This window comes from Oncorhynchus masou, chromosome 30 (assembly GCF_036934945.1).
Source record: "Oncorhynchus masou masou isolate Uvic2021 chromosome 30, UVic_Omas_1.1, whole genome shotgun sequence".
In the NCBI taxonomy this organism is placed as follows: Eukaryota; Metazoa; Chordata; class Actinopteri; order Salmoniformes; family Salmonidae; genus Oncorhynchus; species Oncorhynchus masou.
The window spans coordinates 36,289,150-36,304,542 of NC_088241.1; the positions used below are offsets into that span (position 1 = coordinate 36,289,150).

At 42.8% G+C, this 15,393-nt stretch overlaps 1 protein-coding gene across 2 annotated transcripts in view; it reads right to left on the bottom strand.

Annotated features, from left to right (window-relative positions):
• Nucleotides 1-15,393, bottom strand: part of LOC135522592 (disks large-associated protein 1-like) — a 238,898-nt gene that overhangs the window by 60,917 nt on the left and 162,588 nt on the right. For both annotated transcript variants that reach the window (XM_064949012.1, XM_064949011.1), the window contains exon 6: nucleotides 3,461-3,719. In XM_064949012.1, the coding sequence (XP_064805084.1) occupies nucleotides 3,461-3,719 (259 nt within the window). The remainder of the gene's footprint in view (nucleotides 1-3,460; nucleotides 3,720-15,393) is intronic.

Here is a 15,393-nt window from a genome sequence, read left to right on the forward strand (position 1 = left end):
CATTAGAGTTACCAGCCTCAGAAATTGCAGCCCAAATAAATGCTTCACTGAGTTCAAGTAACAGACGCATCTCAACATCAACTGTTCAGAGGAGACTGCGTGAATCAGGCCTTTGTGGTTGAATTGCTGCAAAGAAACCACTACTAAAGGACATCAATAATAAGAAGAGACTTGCTTGGGCCAAGAAACACGAGCAATGGACATCAGACCGGTGGAAAGATTTGTGGTTCCAACAGCAGTGTCTTTGTGAGACAGTGTAGGTGAGCAGATGATCTCTGCATGTGTGGTTCCCACCGTGCAGCATGGGGGAGGAGGTGATTTAGTTTGAATTCAAGACATACTTAACCAGCATGGCTACCACAGCACTCTTTAGCGATACGCCATCCCATCTGGTTTGCGCTTAGTGGGACTATCATTTCTTTTTCATTAGGACAATGACCCAACAAACCTCCAGACTGTGTGAGGGCTATTTGACCAAGGAGAGTGATGGGGTGCTACATCAGATGACCTTGGTTTGGGATGAGTTGGACCACAGAGTGAAGGAAAAGCAGCCACCAAGTGCTCAGCATATGTGGGAACTCTTTCAAGACAGTTGGAGAAGCATTCCAGGTGAAGCTGGTTGAGAGAATGCCAAGAGTGTGCAAAGCTGTCATCAAGGCAAAGTGTGGCTTCTTAGAAGAATCTAAAATATGAAATATATTTTGATTTGTTGAAGACTTTTTTGGTTACTACATCCCTATATGTTATTTCATAGTTTTGATGTCTTCACTATTATTCTACAATGTAGAACATAGTCAAAATAAATCTGTCCAAACTTTTGACTGGTACTATATGTGTCATATCTGAACCTGCAAGGGGCTGCCTCACACCATGGCACCCTCTGCAACCTGTGTGTGTATGTGCACGTGTGTGTGCGTGCGTGCCATTGAATTCATTAGCGTTAGCGAGGACTCAGGAGGAGAGATGTGAGGATGTGATGAATTACAAAGTGCCAGCACCATGACAGTAATCTGGGCCAATCCCGTACTCTGCCTGGCTTTTTAGTGCTTAATAATGTTATGACTGACATCTCTCTCTCTCTCTCGATATAATCATCACCTGAGATCGACCAAGTATTCCCTGCAGTGAATTAAGGTCAGGGGTCACCCAGACTGAGACACGCAGCCAATCAAAGTTGACGATCACAGAACCAATCAAACACACTTCAAAGCACCGAGCACAGCTAAAACCAATGGCTCTTGTCGATAACAAACTACGCCTCTTTTTCATTAAGCTCTGCAGACTCACTCTGCTTCAGATTTCCAGTTATCACATGATCACATGTCTCAATCTGACTCCCCTAAATTGATGTGAATGAAATGGCTAACAGCTGTTGCTGCTGACAATAGCCATCCCTCCGCCCCCAGCTACCAACCATATGTGGACGGCTGTCTAGGGCAGGACCTATTACCTTTAGATCCCCAGCAAATTAATATTGATCGACTCCCAGGCTGCTCCTAAGATATGGGTCAGAGGCGTGTGGGTGTGGGTGCGGTGTGGAGTAGGGTGTGTGTGTGTATGCTCACTCTATCTGTGTGTGTGTGTGTGTGTGTGTGCACGTAAGCGTGCGTCTTAAGAGGACATCTCCGCTTGATCATGTTTTATCTGTCTCCTGCTCCCAGACCAGCCCAGACATCTGGCCCACCAGCAGTAGGGTTCTTGCCAATAGCACTTGATGTGATGAATTCTCTTTTCCCCTCGCTTCCTCTTCCTCTGTGACGAGAGTTGTATGTCCCAAATGGCACATCTAATATTTAGTGCACTACTTTTGGCCATGGCCCATAGGGCTCTGGTCAGAAGTAATGCACTATGTGGGTAACAGGGTGCAATTTGGGATATAACCTAGAGGCTAGGGTGTGCCGACAGAGATCAATATTAGCCAAACAAGAAACACACACATGAAATGCCTCTTCCTCCTCGCCGGCTATATTATTGTCTGTTTGTTTTATACAAACTTGATGGTGGCGAATCTCTGGATGCCCTTACATCGTACTCTTCCCACTGGCTTCAATAGAACGGAGGGTCAAATAAATCCTTATCCTCCGCAGCCTTGGTAGCGTAACTCCGGGAATCAACGGAGCAGAATTGTTAATGGCACTAAATGAATGTTTGTTCTGAACCACGAGGAGCACCTTCAACTTGACTGAACACGCTTTGCCATACAATTTGCACTAAATATTTTAATTAGCTGACTGTAACCTTGTTGGCTGTGTGGAAGAAAGAAAGAACTGCCTTTTAATCGGGATAATTAAACAGGGGGAGAGGGAGTGAGGGGGGGGGGCACTGAGGAACATGAAAAAAGGAATGCCCCCGGGCTCTGACTCACTGCATGGCTACAATGTAAGTCAGAGAAGATGGGGAATTTATAGAGGCGCAAAAATAGAAAGTTAACTCGGAATGCCAACACCACTCAACATCAATACTGCATGCAGTCCATGCACTAATGTTCTAGTTCAATGCTTTACTGGACGAGAGGCAGAGAGCTCAAATAAGGGCCGGCCAGGAGTCCACATACAGACCCTGATCAGCAGGAATGAGCTCTTAAAGGTAGTCCCAGCAGAGATACAGACAGACTCCGTTCTGCACAGAGGGGATCTAATATTTATCACATTGTAACGCCAAAGAAAAATAGGCCATACGTATTATAATACTTATAAAGAGATGTTCTGAGGCTCTGGGTACTGTGTGTGTGTGTGTGTCCTTTGCAATCACAACTCCTCTGCCTGCCGTTGACATGTCTACAGTATTAAACATGTACTGTACTCTACACGCTTAGAAAAAAGGGTTCCAAAAGGGTTCTTTGGCTGTCCCCATAGCAGAACCCAAAAGAGTTCTACCTGGATCCAAAAAGGGTTCCTCCTGGAACCAAAAATGGTTCCACAAAGGGTTCTCCTATGAGGAAATCCAAAGAACCATTTTAGGTTCTGGATAGCACTCTAAAAGTGCGTGGACAAAGCTGTCAGTGTAATAACACATGCAATGCTCATCCAATTACTGTCCCTTTACATTAGTAGTCAGTAGCAGTGCACACTGTACATAATGCATTACATACATATATAATACATCGTAGACATTACATATGCGCATATGGACAATGTGGCGTCTAAACTAGGCCCTAAAAAGAAGGACGTGATCACTTAGGAACTCACTTGGTGAAGGGCATTCGGCTGAAAATGAATAAATGCAACAGCCATATCACTGTTGCTGGCAAATACAGTCATGGGGGGAAAGAACCATCCCATTTGTGGTTCTTGAGAGACCCTAAAATGGTTCCCCTATGGCATCGCACTCATGAACCTTATTTGGTTCCAACTTGCATCTGTATTTTAAGAGTTTAGAGTCAGGGTAAAGTCAAGGTAAAAACAGGGTAGCTGAAGTTGTAGTTTTATTGCGTGTGTGTGCGTGCGTGTGTGTGACTGACCTGTGCTGCTCTGGATGGTCCTGACGGTGGTGGTGGCCCGGGGGGCTGAGATAGCCCTCATGTTTCCCCCCACCATGGTGACCCTGTCCTCCTCATCTTGGGAGCAGCCCTTCTCGATGGCCCGGACATAGCTGTGACTGCGCATGCGGAAGCAGCCTGACATGGGGAGGTCCAGAGCATCCACCGCTTGAGACTCCATCTCACTGAAAACAGACTCACACACTGCCTCGATCTGTCCGTTCACCTCCACCTCGCTCACCTGCAGGGGGCGACATCGCACGCACGGGGAGGGGGCAAAGGTCAAACAGGTTAGAAAAACCTAGGTCAACATCACCGGACTGGAGCCATGTACACAAGGGTTTAAAGTATATCCAGTGGTTTTGAGGAATCAAAAAGGCACAAAGACACTTGAAATCAATCCAAAAGGAAAGTATGCAGTGCAGAGGGGAGGGAAGTTGTGGGGTAAAAGTTCACGGGCCGTCCGAGTGCAGTGCTACAGGGGTGTGTTGGCAATACAGATGTCTACAGGAGGGAAGACTCACGACTAGTTGAAATGAGTACCACAACATTGTAGAACTGAGCTAATGGCAAGGGTGTGTAGTGGTTGTATTGGGACCAGGCCCGTGTCTTCATAGTCCCCAACAGAAACACAAAGTGTCTAAGGTGGACTGCTATTCTAGCCTAATATACTTGCATGGAAAGAGGAGCAAAGAGGGTTATGTGTCGTCAAGCCAAATCTGTTTTCATGGTTTCTGATATGGGCGGCAGGTAGCCTAGTGGTTAGTGTTGGGCCAGTAACTGAAAGGTTGCTAGATCAAATCCCTGAGCTGACAAGGTAAAAATGCTGTCGTTCTGTCCTTGAACAAGGCAGTTAACCCACTGTTTCTAGGCTGTCATAGTAAACACAAATTTGTTATCAACTGACTTTCCTAGTTAAATTTTTAAAAATCATGTTATCAATCACAGCATGTTTTTGGACTGATTCAGCAGTTTTTACCTAATAAAGTAGAATACTATTAGAAATTAATGTTGAAAGTTCCATTTATATTTCTAAAATATAAGTTGACATTTATGCTGTCCCTGCTTCCTAACTTTTAGTAGCCCAATGTCAAAATGCGGTTTGGAGTGTCCAATTCAATAGTCAATATGTAGAAACAGTTTGTGATATACAGTATTAAAAATATAAAATGTGCTACCTACACATACAGTGCCTGCAGAAAGTATTCATACCCCTTGACTGATTCCACATTCTGTTGTGTTACAGCCTAAATTCTAACTGTATTAAATATATATTGTTCTCACCAATCTACACACAATACACCCATAATGACAAAGTGAAACATGTTTTTAGATTCTTTGGCAAATGTATTGAAAATGAAACACAGAAATATCTCCTTCACTTAAGTATTCACTAGTTGGTAGAAGCACCTTTTGGCAGTGATTACAGCTGTAATCCTGGGGAAGTCTCTAAGAGCTTTCCACACCTGGATTGTGCAACATTTCCCCATTTATTATTTTCAAAATTCTTTAAGTTCTGTCAATATGGTTGATCATTCTTAAACAAGCATTTTCAGGTCTTGTCATAGATTTAAGTCAAAGTAGATTTAAGTACAGTCTGTAACTTGACCACTCAGGAACATTCACTGTTTTCTTGGTAAGCAACTCCAGGGTAGATTTGGCCTTGTGTTTTAGGTTATTGTCCTGCTGAAAGGTCAGTGTGTCTTCCAGTGTCTGTTGGAAAGCAGACTGAACCAGGTATTTCTCTAGGACTCTGCCTGTGCTTAACTATATTTCATTTATTTGTATTTAAAAGAAATCCATAGTCCTTGTCTGTGACAAGCATACCCATAACATGATGCAGCCACCACTATGCTTGAAAATATGGAGAGTGGTACTCAGTAATGTGATGTACTGGATTTGCCCCAAACAAAATACTTTTTATTCAGCACAAAAAGTGAATTGCTTTGCCACATTCTTTGCAGTATGACTTTACTGCTTTGATGCAAACAGGTTGATGTTTTGGAATATATTTTTTATTTTATATGCGCTATGAAGGCGCACTGGAGGCATAGTACGTAGAGCCGGCGCAGGATATGCTGGGCCGTGGAGGCGCACTGGAGGTCTGGAGCGCAGAGCTGGCACAACGCGTCCTGGCTGAATCCCCCTGTAGCACGGCAACTGAGGGGAGCTGGAACAGGCTGCACTGGGCTGTGCTGGCGAACTGGAGATACTGTGCATAGAGCTGGCGCAGGATATCCTGGACCGAAGAGACGCACCGGAGGCCAGGAGCGCTGAGCCAGCACAATCGGTCCTGGATGAAAGCCCACTCTAGCACGGCAACTGCGGGGAACTTGTACAGAGCGCACCGGGCTGTGGATGCGCACTGAAGGCATGGTGCACAGAACCGGATGACACGGTGCTTGACCGGTCACCCACGGTAAGCACGGGGAGTTGGCTCAGGTCTGAACCCTGACTCCGCCAATCTTCCAGTGTGCCTCCCCCCAAAAAAGCTTTCGCTGCCTCTATCTCCTCCTTCGGAAGGCGATACTCCCTGGCCCTTTTCCAGGGTCCTGCTCCCTCTAGAATTTCCTCCCAGGTCCAGTCCTCCTGACCACGCTGCTTGGTCCGTGGTGGTGGGATCTTCTGTAACGTTCATCGTTAAGGGTAGACCAAGGCGCAGCGTGATTTGAAGTTCATCATATTTTATTAATATGTGAACCAGCAAAAAAAAAAAAACACTACAAGAAGGAAAAGCTTCATCGTGCAAAAATACATGCAACCAAACAAGACAAGATCCCACAACTGAAGGTGGGATAAAGGGCTGCCTAAGTATGATCCCCAATCAGAGACAACGATAGGCAGCTGCCTCTGATTGGGAACCATACTAGGTCAACAAAGAAAGAAAACATAGCTATACAAAAACTAGAGTACCCACCCTAGTCACACTCTGACCTAACCAAAATATAGAGAATAAACAGGGATCTCTAAGGTCATAGCCTGAAAACAGGGCTATCTTCTGTGTACCAAATTCCACAAATGAACTTTTAACAAGGCAACCTGTTAATTGAAATGCGTTCCAGGATACTACCTCATGAAGCTGGTTGAGAGAATGCCAGTGTGCAAAGCTGTCATCAAGGCAAAGGGTGGCTACTTTGAAGAATCTAAAATCTAAAATCTACTTCGATTTAACAGTTTTTTGGTTACACATATGATCCCATTTCATACTTTTGATGTCTTCACTATTATTCTACAATGTAGAAAGTAGTCAAAAATCTATGTTATTTATATTATTTCAAGGCTATAGCCTACAAAGGAATACATTGTGAAGCATTTGTGAGTGTGACACAATAGGCTGGTAGGGACATAAAGCGCTCAGCATTTAAACACCATTTAGTTGTATTAAATCATTATAGTCTATAAATTGTGCATATAGGCTGTGACTTACTTAGAATTTAATACATATATATTTTTTAATGCCTTATTAAGCTCAGTGGTGAATTCATTTTTGAAAACACAAGTTTGGCCAGTCTGTGGATTCCGGCTCATGCGATGGTGCCTGGAGAGCAGGCCAACAGCAGAGAATATCATCTCCACACTTGCAGAGCCACTGGGGAAGCTAAACACCCCTTTGGCTACTATTGCCAGGCAAATTTTCTACAGGTAGGCCTAAAAGTTTTTAGGCAAAATAACCAATAACCTATCAAAACAGAAAGCTCCTTCAATGTGGGAACACTCCAAGCCTATTGGTGCGAAAGTATTGGACTATTGTATAGATTAACGAAACATAGATTTTTTGTTTCTAAATATTTTTCTACAATGACACACTTATCTATCTGCATGTAATAAGTACACTATCATGCTTTCGTGATATGTGTCTTTTCAGATTCCACAATGATTCTTTATTTTTGTAGACACAACATCACCGCATTCCCTCTCTTGCTCTTGGTCCTCATCTTTGTAAGTCACCTTGATTTTGCACCTTTTGCACCACAGCATTCTGCAGTGATACTCCATCCCATTTGGTTTGCACTTAGTGGGACTGTCATTTGTTTTTCAACAGGGCAATGAACCAAAACACATCTCCAGGCTGTGGTAGGACTATTTGACCAAGAAGGAGAGTGATGGAGTGCTGCATCAGCTGACCTGGCCTCCACAATCCAATAAGATAGTTTGGCAAGAGTTGGAACTCAGAGTGAAGGAAAAGCAGCCAACAAGTGCTCAGCATATGTGGGAACTCCTTCAAGAGCATGTGCAGACCAGCTGGCTGGTGTGTTTACGGACATATTCAATCAATCCCTATCCCAGTCTGTTGTTCCCACATGATTCAAGAGGGCCAGCATTGTTCCTGTTCCCAAGAAAGCTAAGGTAACTGAGCTAAACGACTACCGCCCCGTAGCACTCACTTCCGTCATCTTGAAGTGCTTTGAGAGACTAGTCAAAGACCATATCACCTCCACCCTACCTGACACCCTAGACCCACTCCAATTTGCTTAACGCCCAAATAGGTACACAGACGATGCAATCTCAACCACACTGCACACTGCCCTAACCCATCTGGACAAGAGGAATACCTACGTGAGAATGCTGTTCATCGACTACAGCTCGGCATTTAACACCATAGTACCCTCCAAGCTCGTCATCAAGCTCGAGACCCTGGGTCTCGACCCCGCCCTGTGCAACTGGGTACTGGACTTCCTGACGGGCCGCCCCTAGGTGGTGAGGGTAGGCAACAACATCTCCACCCCGCTGATCCTCAACACTGGGGCCCCACAAGGGTGCGTTCTGAGCCCTCTCCTGTACTCCCTGTTCACCCAAGACTGCGTGGCCACGCACACCTCCAACTCAATCATCAAGTTTGCGGTCGACACAACAGTGGTAGGCTTGATTATCAACAACGAGGAGACGGCCTACAGGGAGGATGTGAGGGCCCTCGGAGTGTGGTGTCAGGAAAATAAACTCACACTCAACGTCAACAAAACTAAGGAGATGATTGTGGACTTCAGGAAACAGCAGAGGGAACACCCCCCTATCCACATCGATGGAACAGTAGTGGAGAGGGTAGTAAGTTTTAAGTTCCTCGGTTTACACATCACAGACCAACTGAATTGGTCCACCCACAAAGACAGCATCGTGAAGAAGGCGCAGCAGCGCCTCTTCAACCTCAGGAGGCTGAAGAAATTCGGCTTGTCACCAAAAGCACTCACAAACTTCTACAGATGCACAATCGAGAGCATCCTGGTACGGCAACTGCTCCGCCCACAACTGTAAGGCTCTCCAGAGGGTAGTGAGGTCTGCATAACGCATCACCGGCGGCAAACTACCTGCCCTCCAGGACACCTACACCACCCGATGTTACAGGAAGGCCATAAAGATCATCAAGGACAACAACCACCCGAGCTACTGCCTGTTCACCCCGCTATCATCCAGAAGGCGAGGTCAGTACATGTGCATCAAAGCTGGGACCGAGAGACTGAAAAACAGCTTCTATCTCAAGGCCATCAGGCTGTTAAACAGCAACCACTAACATTGATTGGCTGCTGCCAACACACTGACTCAACTCCAGCCACTTTAATAATGGGAATTGATGGGAAATGATGGGAAATATATCACTAGCCACTTTAAACAATGCTACCTAATATAATGTTTACATACCCTACATTATTCATCTCATATGTATACGTATATACTGTACTCTATATCATCTACTGCATCTTTATGGAATACATGTATCACTAGCCACTTTAACTATGCCACTTTGTTTACATACTCCTCTCATATGTATATACTGTACTCGATACCATCTACTGTATCTTGCCTATGCCGCTCTGTACCATCACTCATTCATATATCTTTATGTACATATTCTTTATCCCCTTACACTTGTGTGTATAAGACAGTAGTTTTGGAATTGTTAGTTAGATTACTTGTTGGTTATTACTGCATTGTCGGAACTAGAAGCACAAGCATTTCGCTACACTCGCATTAACATCTGCTAACCATGTGTATGTGACAAATAAAATGGATTTGAAGACGGTTGGAAAATTATTCCTCATGAAGCTGGTTGAGAGAATGCCAAATTCCACAAATGAACTTTTAACAAGGCACACCTGTTAATTGAAATGCATTTCTCTCGACCCTGAAGTTGGTTGAGAGAACGCCAAGAGTGTGCAAAGCTGTTATGAAGGCAAAAGGGTGGCTACTTTCAAGAATCTAAAATCTATTTTGATTTGTTTAACACTTTTTTGGTTACTATATGATTCCGTATGTGTTATTTCATAGTGTTGATGTTTTCACTATTATTCTACAATGTAGAAAATAGTAAAAATAAAGCAAAACCTGTGAATGAGAAGGTGTGTCCAAACATTTGACTGGCACTGTATGTAATGTAATTCATTAGTCCAAAGATGGATGTAGAAACTACAGATTGTCCCTTTTGTATCAGCATGAATTGAGCAATAAAAGGCAAACTTTTTATTCCATAGGCTGGGATCTGCACTATGCAGCTGCTGCAAGAGCACATTTTTCACTGACTGTCCACTGGTTTCAAAAACAATGATTGATAGGCAGCTTAAACGTCTTGAATTCGACCGTTATTGGGTTCAAATACACATTTATATTTGTGAACTGCCATCCACAACAACCACAATCCGTAAAGCGCAAATAGCTAAATGAGAGTGCAGTAGTGTGATTCACATCAATGTGCTGTAGATATCAATAATAAGTGATATCCGTATCACTGTAAACTACACCACTGCTGTCGTCCTCACCTCCAAGCGTTTATTCAAGTTGGATAATCTTTGGATGACGACAGCAGTCACACCATTGGAAGACATAGCTTGGACAGTAGCCTACAAAAGCCTATTCCTGCTCTTTACCCGGGATCCATCAAACCCATTTGGTGTGTCAACATATTGGTCTCTGACTTGTGGTCAGACTCGCTCAGGTGGTACAAACTTGTGCCTTTTTTCAATGCTGATTTGAATGTCATTGAGAAAACAGAGAAGTGTCGAATATTTTTTTTTGCAAACATCCTTTCTGTTTTTAAACGACAACCTCAACGTAATCATATAGTTTTTCAAACGTATCTGTAATCTGATTACAATATATTTGCTGGTAACGTAACGGATTACAGTTACCGCTTTTGTAATCCCTTACATGTAACGGATGACATGTAATCCATTACTCCCCAACCCTGCCTGTACATTATTGGCAAATAAAGGTGCGGTTCAGGCATGAATGTCTGTGAAACATTATTTTTCAGTCAAACCCAATACCAGGAGTATCAAACTCCATTCTTTGAATGATGCTGTGTCTGCATGTATGTTTTTATCATGATACACTTTAACAGTGTTGACCAGTCCTGGTCCTGGGACAGCAATGGTTACGCATTATAATTATGCAATAGACTAGAAACATGATTTAAATAGATACAGGCTGATTTGTAATTCATTTATATACAGAAACAGAATTTTAAAAACAGTTCACTACACTTCCTACAGTGCAGCATCATGTAAATAATCTACAACCGGTTCATCTCAATATCTAACTCCCTTCATCTGCATTGATCTGTGGACATAGGATATGTGTAGTATTTTATCAAATGACAGACTTAATTTTAACAAGTGGATCATGTGAAACGCTTTATTGAAAGAAGTTCATAATCCAGGTGTTGTAAATACATAATACATGCATTATAAATATTATAATTGTAATATTATACATTCAAGTTCAATCTGTACTTCAATGCACATATGCCGTGCATTATAAAAACAGAGGAAGAACGAGGAGGTGGGTAGAGAGGCGTGAGAGAGTTTAAAAGACAGAAAGGGAAATAGGTAAGAACAGAGGAGCAGGGAAGACAGCATATAAATAATGAATCACAGTGCTGCCCTAATATTCACTCAGATCATCACAATTACATAGTGTCTCTAGCATGTGTCTCTTAACCAGCCTTGGGCCCCCAGTTGGCTCGAAGGTTATCTTAAGAGCGGGTGAAGTGGCGATGACGGGACTGGCTTCCTCTCTCACATCAAAAAAATATCTGCAGACGAGAGACAGATGGATTGAGAGCATGATTAAGCATTTTTTTCTTATTTTATTCTTACGCTGTCCGTCATTAATCATCAGGAGGTGAAATGCAAAACTGACCTTGGATCATTAACTCTGGTACTACTACATCTCTATCTGTATTTCAACGTGAAGGATCTCCTTAATAATACTTCCTATTGACCCGACCAAGTGACCTCTCACCTCTGATCATGCTGTGCCCTCTATGATCAGATGCGGGAGGAGTTCACCGACAAAGCTGATATAACCGAGAGGATTTAGGTAGAAGGGGGAGAGAGGGATGAAGTGAAGGAGAGAGACTGTTGAGAAAATAAGGTAGTTAAAGAGAAAATGTTCAACAGGAAACTATGTGTGTGGTCTCACCTGGTGTCCACACTAAGTAGTGGCTGCAAATTACTTTATACTGAAAAACATGCACAGACACTTGAGGACATAAGTTTACATACACTTAGGTTCGAGTGATTAAAACTCGTTTTTCAACCACTCCACACATTTCTTGTTAACAAACTATAGCTTTGACACGTCGGTTAGGACATCTACTTAGTAATTTTTCCCAAACTTGTTTACAGACAGATTATTTCACTTATAATTTACTGTATCACAATTCCAGTGGATCAGAAATTTACATACACTAAGTTGACTGTGCCTTTAAACAGCTTGGACAATTTCAGAAAATTATATCATGGCTTTAGAAGCTTCTGATAGGCTAATTGACATAATTTGAGTCAATTGGAAGTGTAGCTGTGGATGTATTTCAAGGCCTACCTTCAAACTTAGTGCCTCTTTGCTTGACATCATGGGAAAATCAAAAGAAATCAGCCAAGACTTCAGAAAAAAATTGTAGACCTCCACAAGTCTGGTTCATCCTTAAGGGAAATTTCCAAACGCCTGAAGGTACCACGTTCATCTGTACAAACAATAGTTCGCAAGTATAAACATCAGGAAGGAGACGCATTCTGTCTCCTAGAGATGTACGTACTTTGGTGCGAAAAGTGCAAATCAAACCCAGAACAACAGCAAAAGGACCTTGTGAAAATGCTGGAGGAAACAGGTACAAGAGTATCTATTACACAATAAAATGAGTCCTATATCGACATAACCTGAAAGGCCACTCAGCAAGGAAGAAGCCACTGCTCCAAAACCGCCATAAAAAAATCCAGACTATGGTTTGCAACTCCACATGGGGACAAAGATTGTACTTTTTGGAGAAATGTCCTCTGGTCTGATGAAACAAAAATAGAACTGTTTGGCCATAATGTCCATCGTTATGTTTGGAGGAAAAAGGGGGAGGCTTGCAAGCCGAAGAACACCATCTTAACCGTGAAGCACAGGGGTGGTAGCATCATGTTGTGGGGGTGCTTTTGCACTTCACAAAATAGATGGCATCATGAGGCAAGAAAATTATGTGGATATAGTGAAGCAATATCTCAAGACATCAGTCAGGCTGTTAAAGCTTGGTTACAAATGGGTCTTCCAAATGGACAATGACCCCAAGCATACTTCCAAAATTGTGTCAAAATGGCTTAAGGACAACAAAGTCAAGGTATTGGAGTGGCCATCACAAAGCCCTGACCTCAATCCCATAGAAAATTTGTGGGCAGAACTGAAAAAGCGTGTGCGAGCAAGGATGCCTTACAAACCTGACTCAGTTACACCAGCTCTGTCAGGAGGAATGGGCCAAAATTCACCTAACTTATTATGGGAAGCTTGTGGAATGATACCTGGAACATTTGACCCAAGTTAAACAATTTAAAGGCAATGCTACAAATACAAATTGAGTGTATGTAAACTTCTGACCCACTGGGAATGTGACGAAATAAATAAAATCGGAATAAATCATTCTTTCTGCTATTATTCTGCCATTTCACATTCTTTAAATAAAGTGATGATCCTAACTGACCGAAGATTGGGAATTTTTAATAGGATTAGGAATGTCAGGAATTGTGAAAAACTGAGTTTAAATATATTTGGCTAAGGTGCCTGTAAACTTCTGACTTCAACTGTAACGTAATTATATAAATAATGGAGTGTCTTACTATTCTCAATGGTTGGTCCTCTTGCCTATTTAATTGAAGGTGGAAGGAGCCACAGTAAAACACCTGAGCCTGCTTACTGCACAACACAATCCAATGGGTCTAACCTGCTGACCAGACCGGACACGTCACGTGCGCGAGAGTCGCAAAATAAATGTAGAAATTCATGTTATTCAATTATTGCACCCACACTGCTCGCGCGCGCCATCGAACGTCTGTGATGCTAAAATAGAACTCATTCCTATTTCTGACGCAGATCGAGCAGAAAGGTCTGCCTCTCCCATCTCCTCATTGGTTTATAGAAGCAGGTACCCACGTGCCATCTCCTCATTGGTTATACCCACATGGGTGACTGAAAGTGGTAATGGTAATACAATGAAAGTTTAGATGCGATCACCATATAAGTTAAACGATGAAAAAGCCTGGAAGGAGGAGAGATGACTAGAAACGATTCGGTTGGCCGTTTAATGTGTGGATTAATTGTCGGAGTATAGGTCCTTGTGCATTTCAGGTAAAATAACAACTCAATGTTTATATCCCAGGACAAATTAACGTTAGCTAGCAAGTGCAAGCTAACTAGCTAAATTGCCATACATGTTTAATGATTTTTGACCTGTCCCCAAATTAATGTCATTGGTTCAGAATTTGTTTTGATATTTTAACCTGCGTGTCGTGATCGCGTTTGATGGGGGGGGGTGAAATAAAATTATGTTGAATAGCGCACGATGGCGCACGCGCGCAGCCGGTTTGAGTTCCGTGTAATTGTTATGAATTTGTTCAATATGAGTGACTTAAAAGAGACGGTTTTATTTTTGTACAGACATCAACCTTACCTGAACAGCACCCTCACCCGAGAAGAAGAAATCAAAAGGAGAGAAACTGGGAATGTTATAACTGCAGTAGACATAGCTTAGTAAATAGAAGAATACTCTTATTACAACAACTTATTACAATGGATCGATCTTATTGTAGCATTTTGTTGTGCATTATGTAGTCTATGGTGTTGCCAGGGAACAGCACCCTTTTTGAAGAAGTAGGAGGGGAAGATCTCCCGCACATGGATTGCCTCCCGTGCTACATTGTTGGCCCCCATCTTTGAAGCATCCTGCAGAGCAGCAGATCTCTCCTCTGGCACATGGTGGCGAGCTGCAGATTCCTTCCTGGACTGTGTGTCCATCCTCATGAAGTTATGAAGGACACAGGTAGCCTTCACACACCAGAATTCTCCCAGGAGTTAGTTCCAGATGGCCCTGGTCACCCAACCTTGCAGTGCTCTACACGGTAACTGTAGGCAATAGGGAATCTCCAGTTACAAGGTATCTGTAGGAATATAGAAGATAATGTCATTATTGATTACTAAAGTATAATATCCCTTATAACAAATCATGCTAACTTTGGATAGATAGATATGTGTGCATGTGTAGCATGTGACAAGAGCAGGATCTAATTAAGGATAGCGTCACAAATGAATGCATAAATACCACTTGAAGCTTGATGATGACTTGATCATTTGAACCAGCTGTGTAGTGCGAAGGCAAAGCCAAAAATGTGAACCCCTTTGAAACCCTAGGACCAGGACTGAGAGGTAAAATATAATTCACTTCGCTAGCTATCTATACAGTATGAAAAGTTGGCTAGACAGCTAGTTAGCTATGTTAGCAACTCATTTGAGTTAGCCTGCACTGTAGCTAGCTAGTAAATAATGCATATCGGGTTTTTTTACATTTTCTAAATGTATTTACTTACTTGAGTAGGTTCTCCCAGCCATGTGGACATTTGGAAACAGGGCAACAAACAAACTGGGCACGCTCCGCTCCAGCTCCGCTCACATAC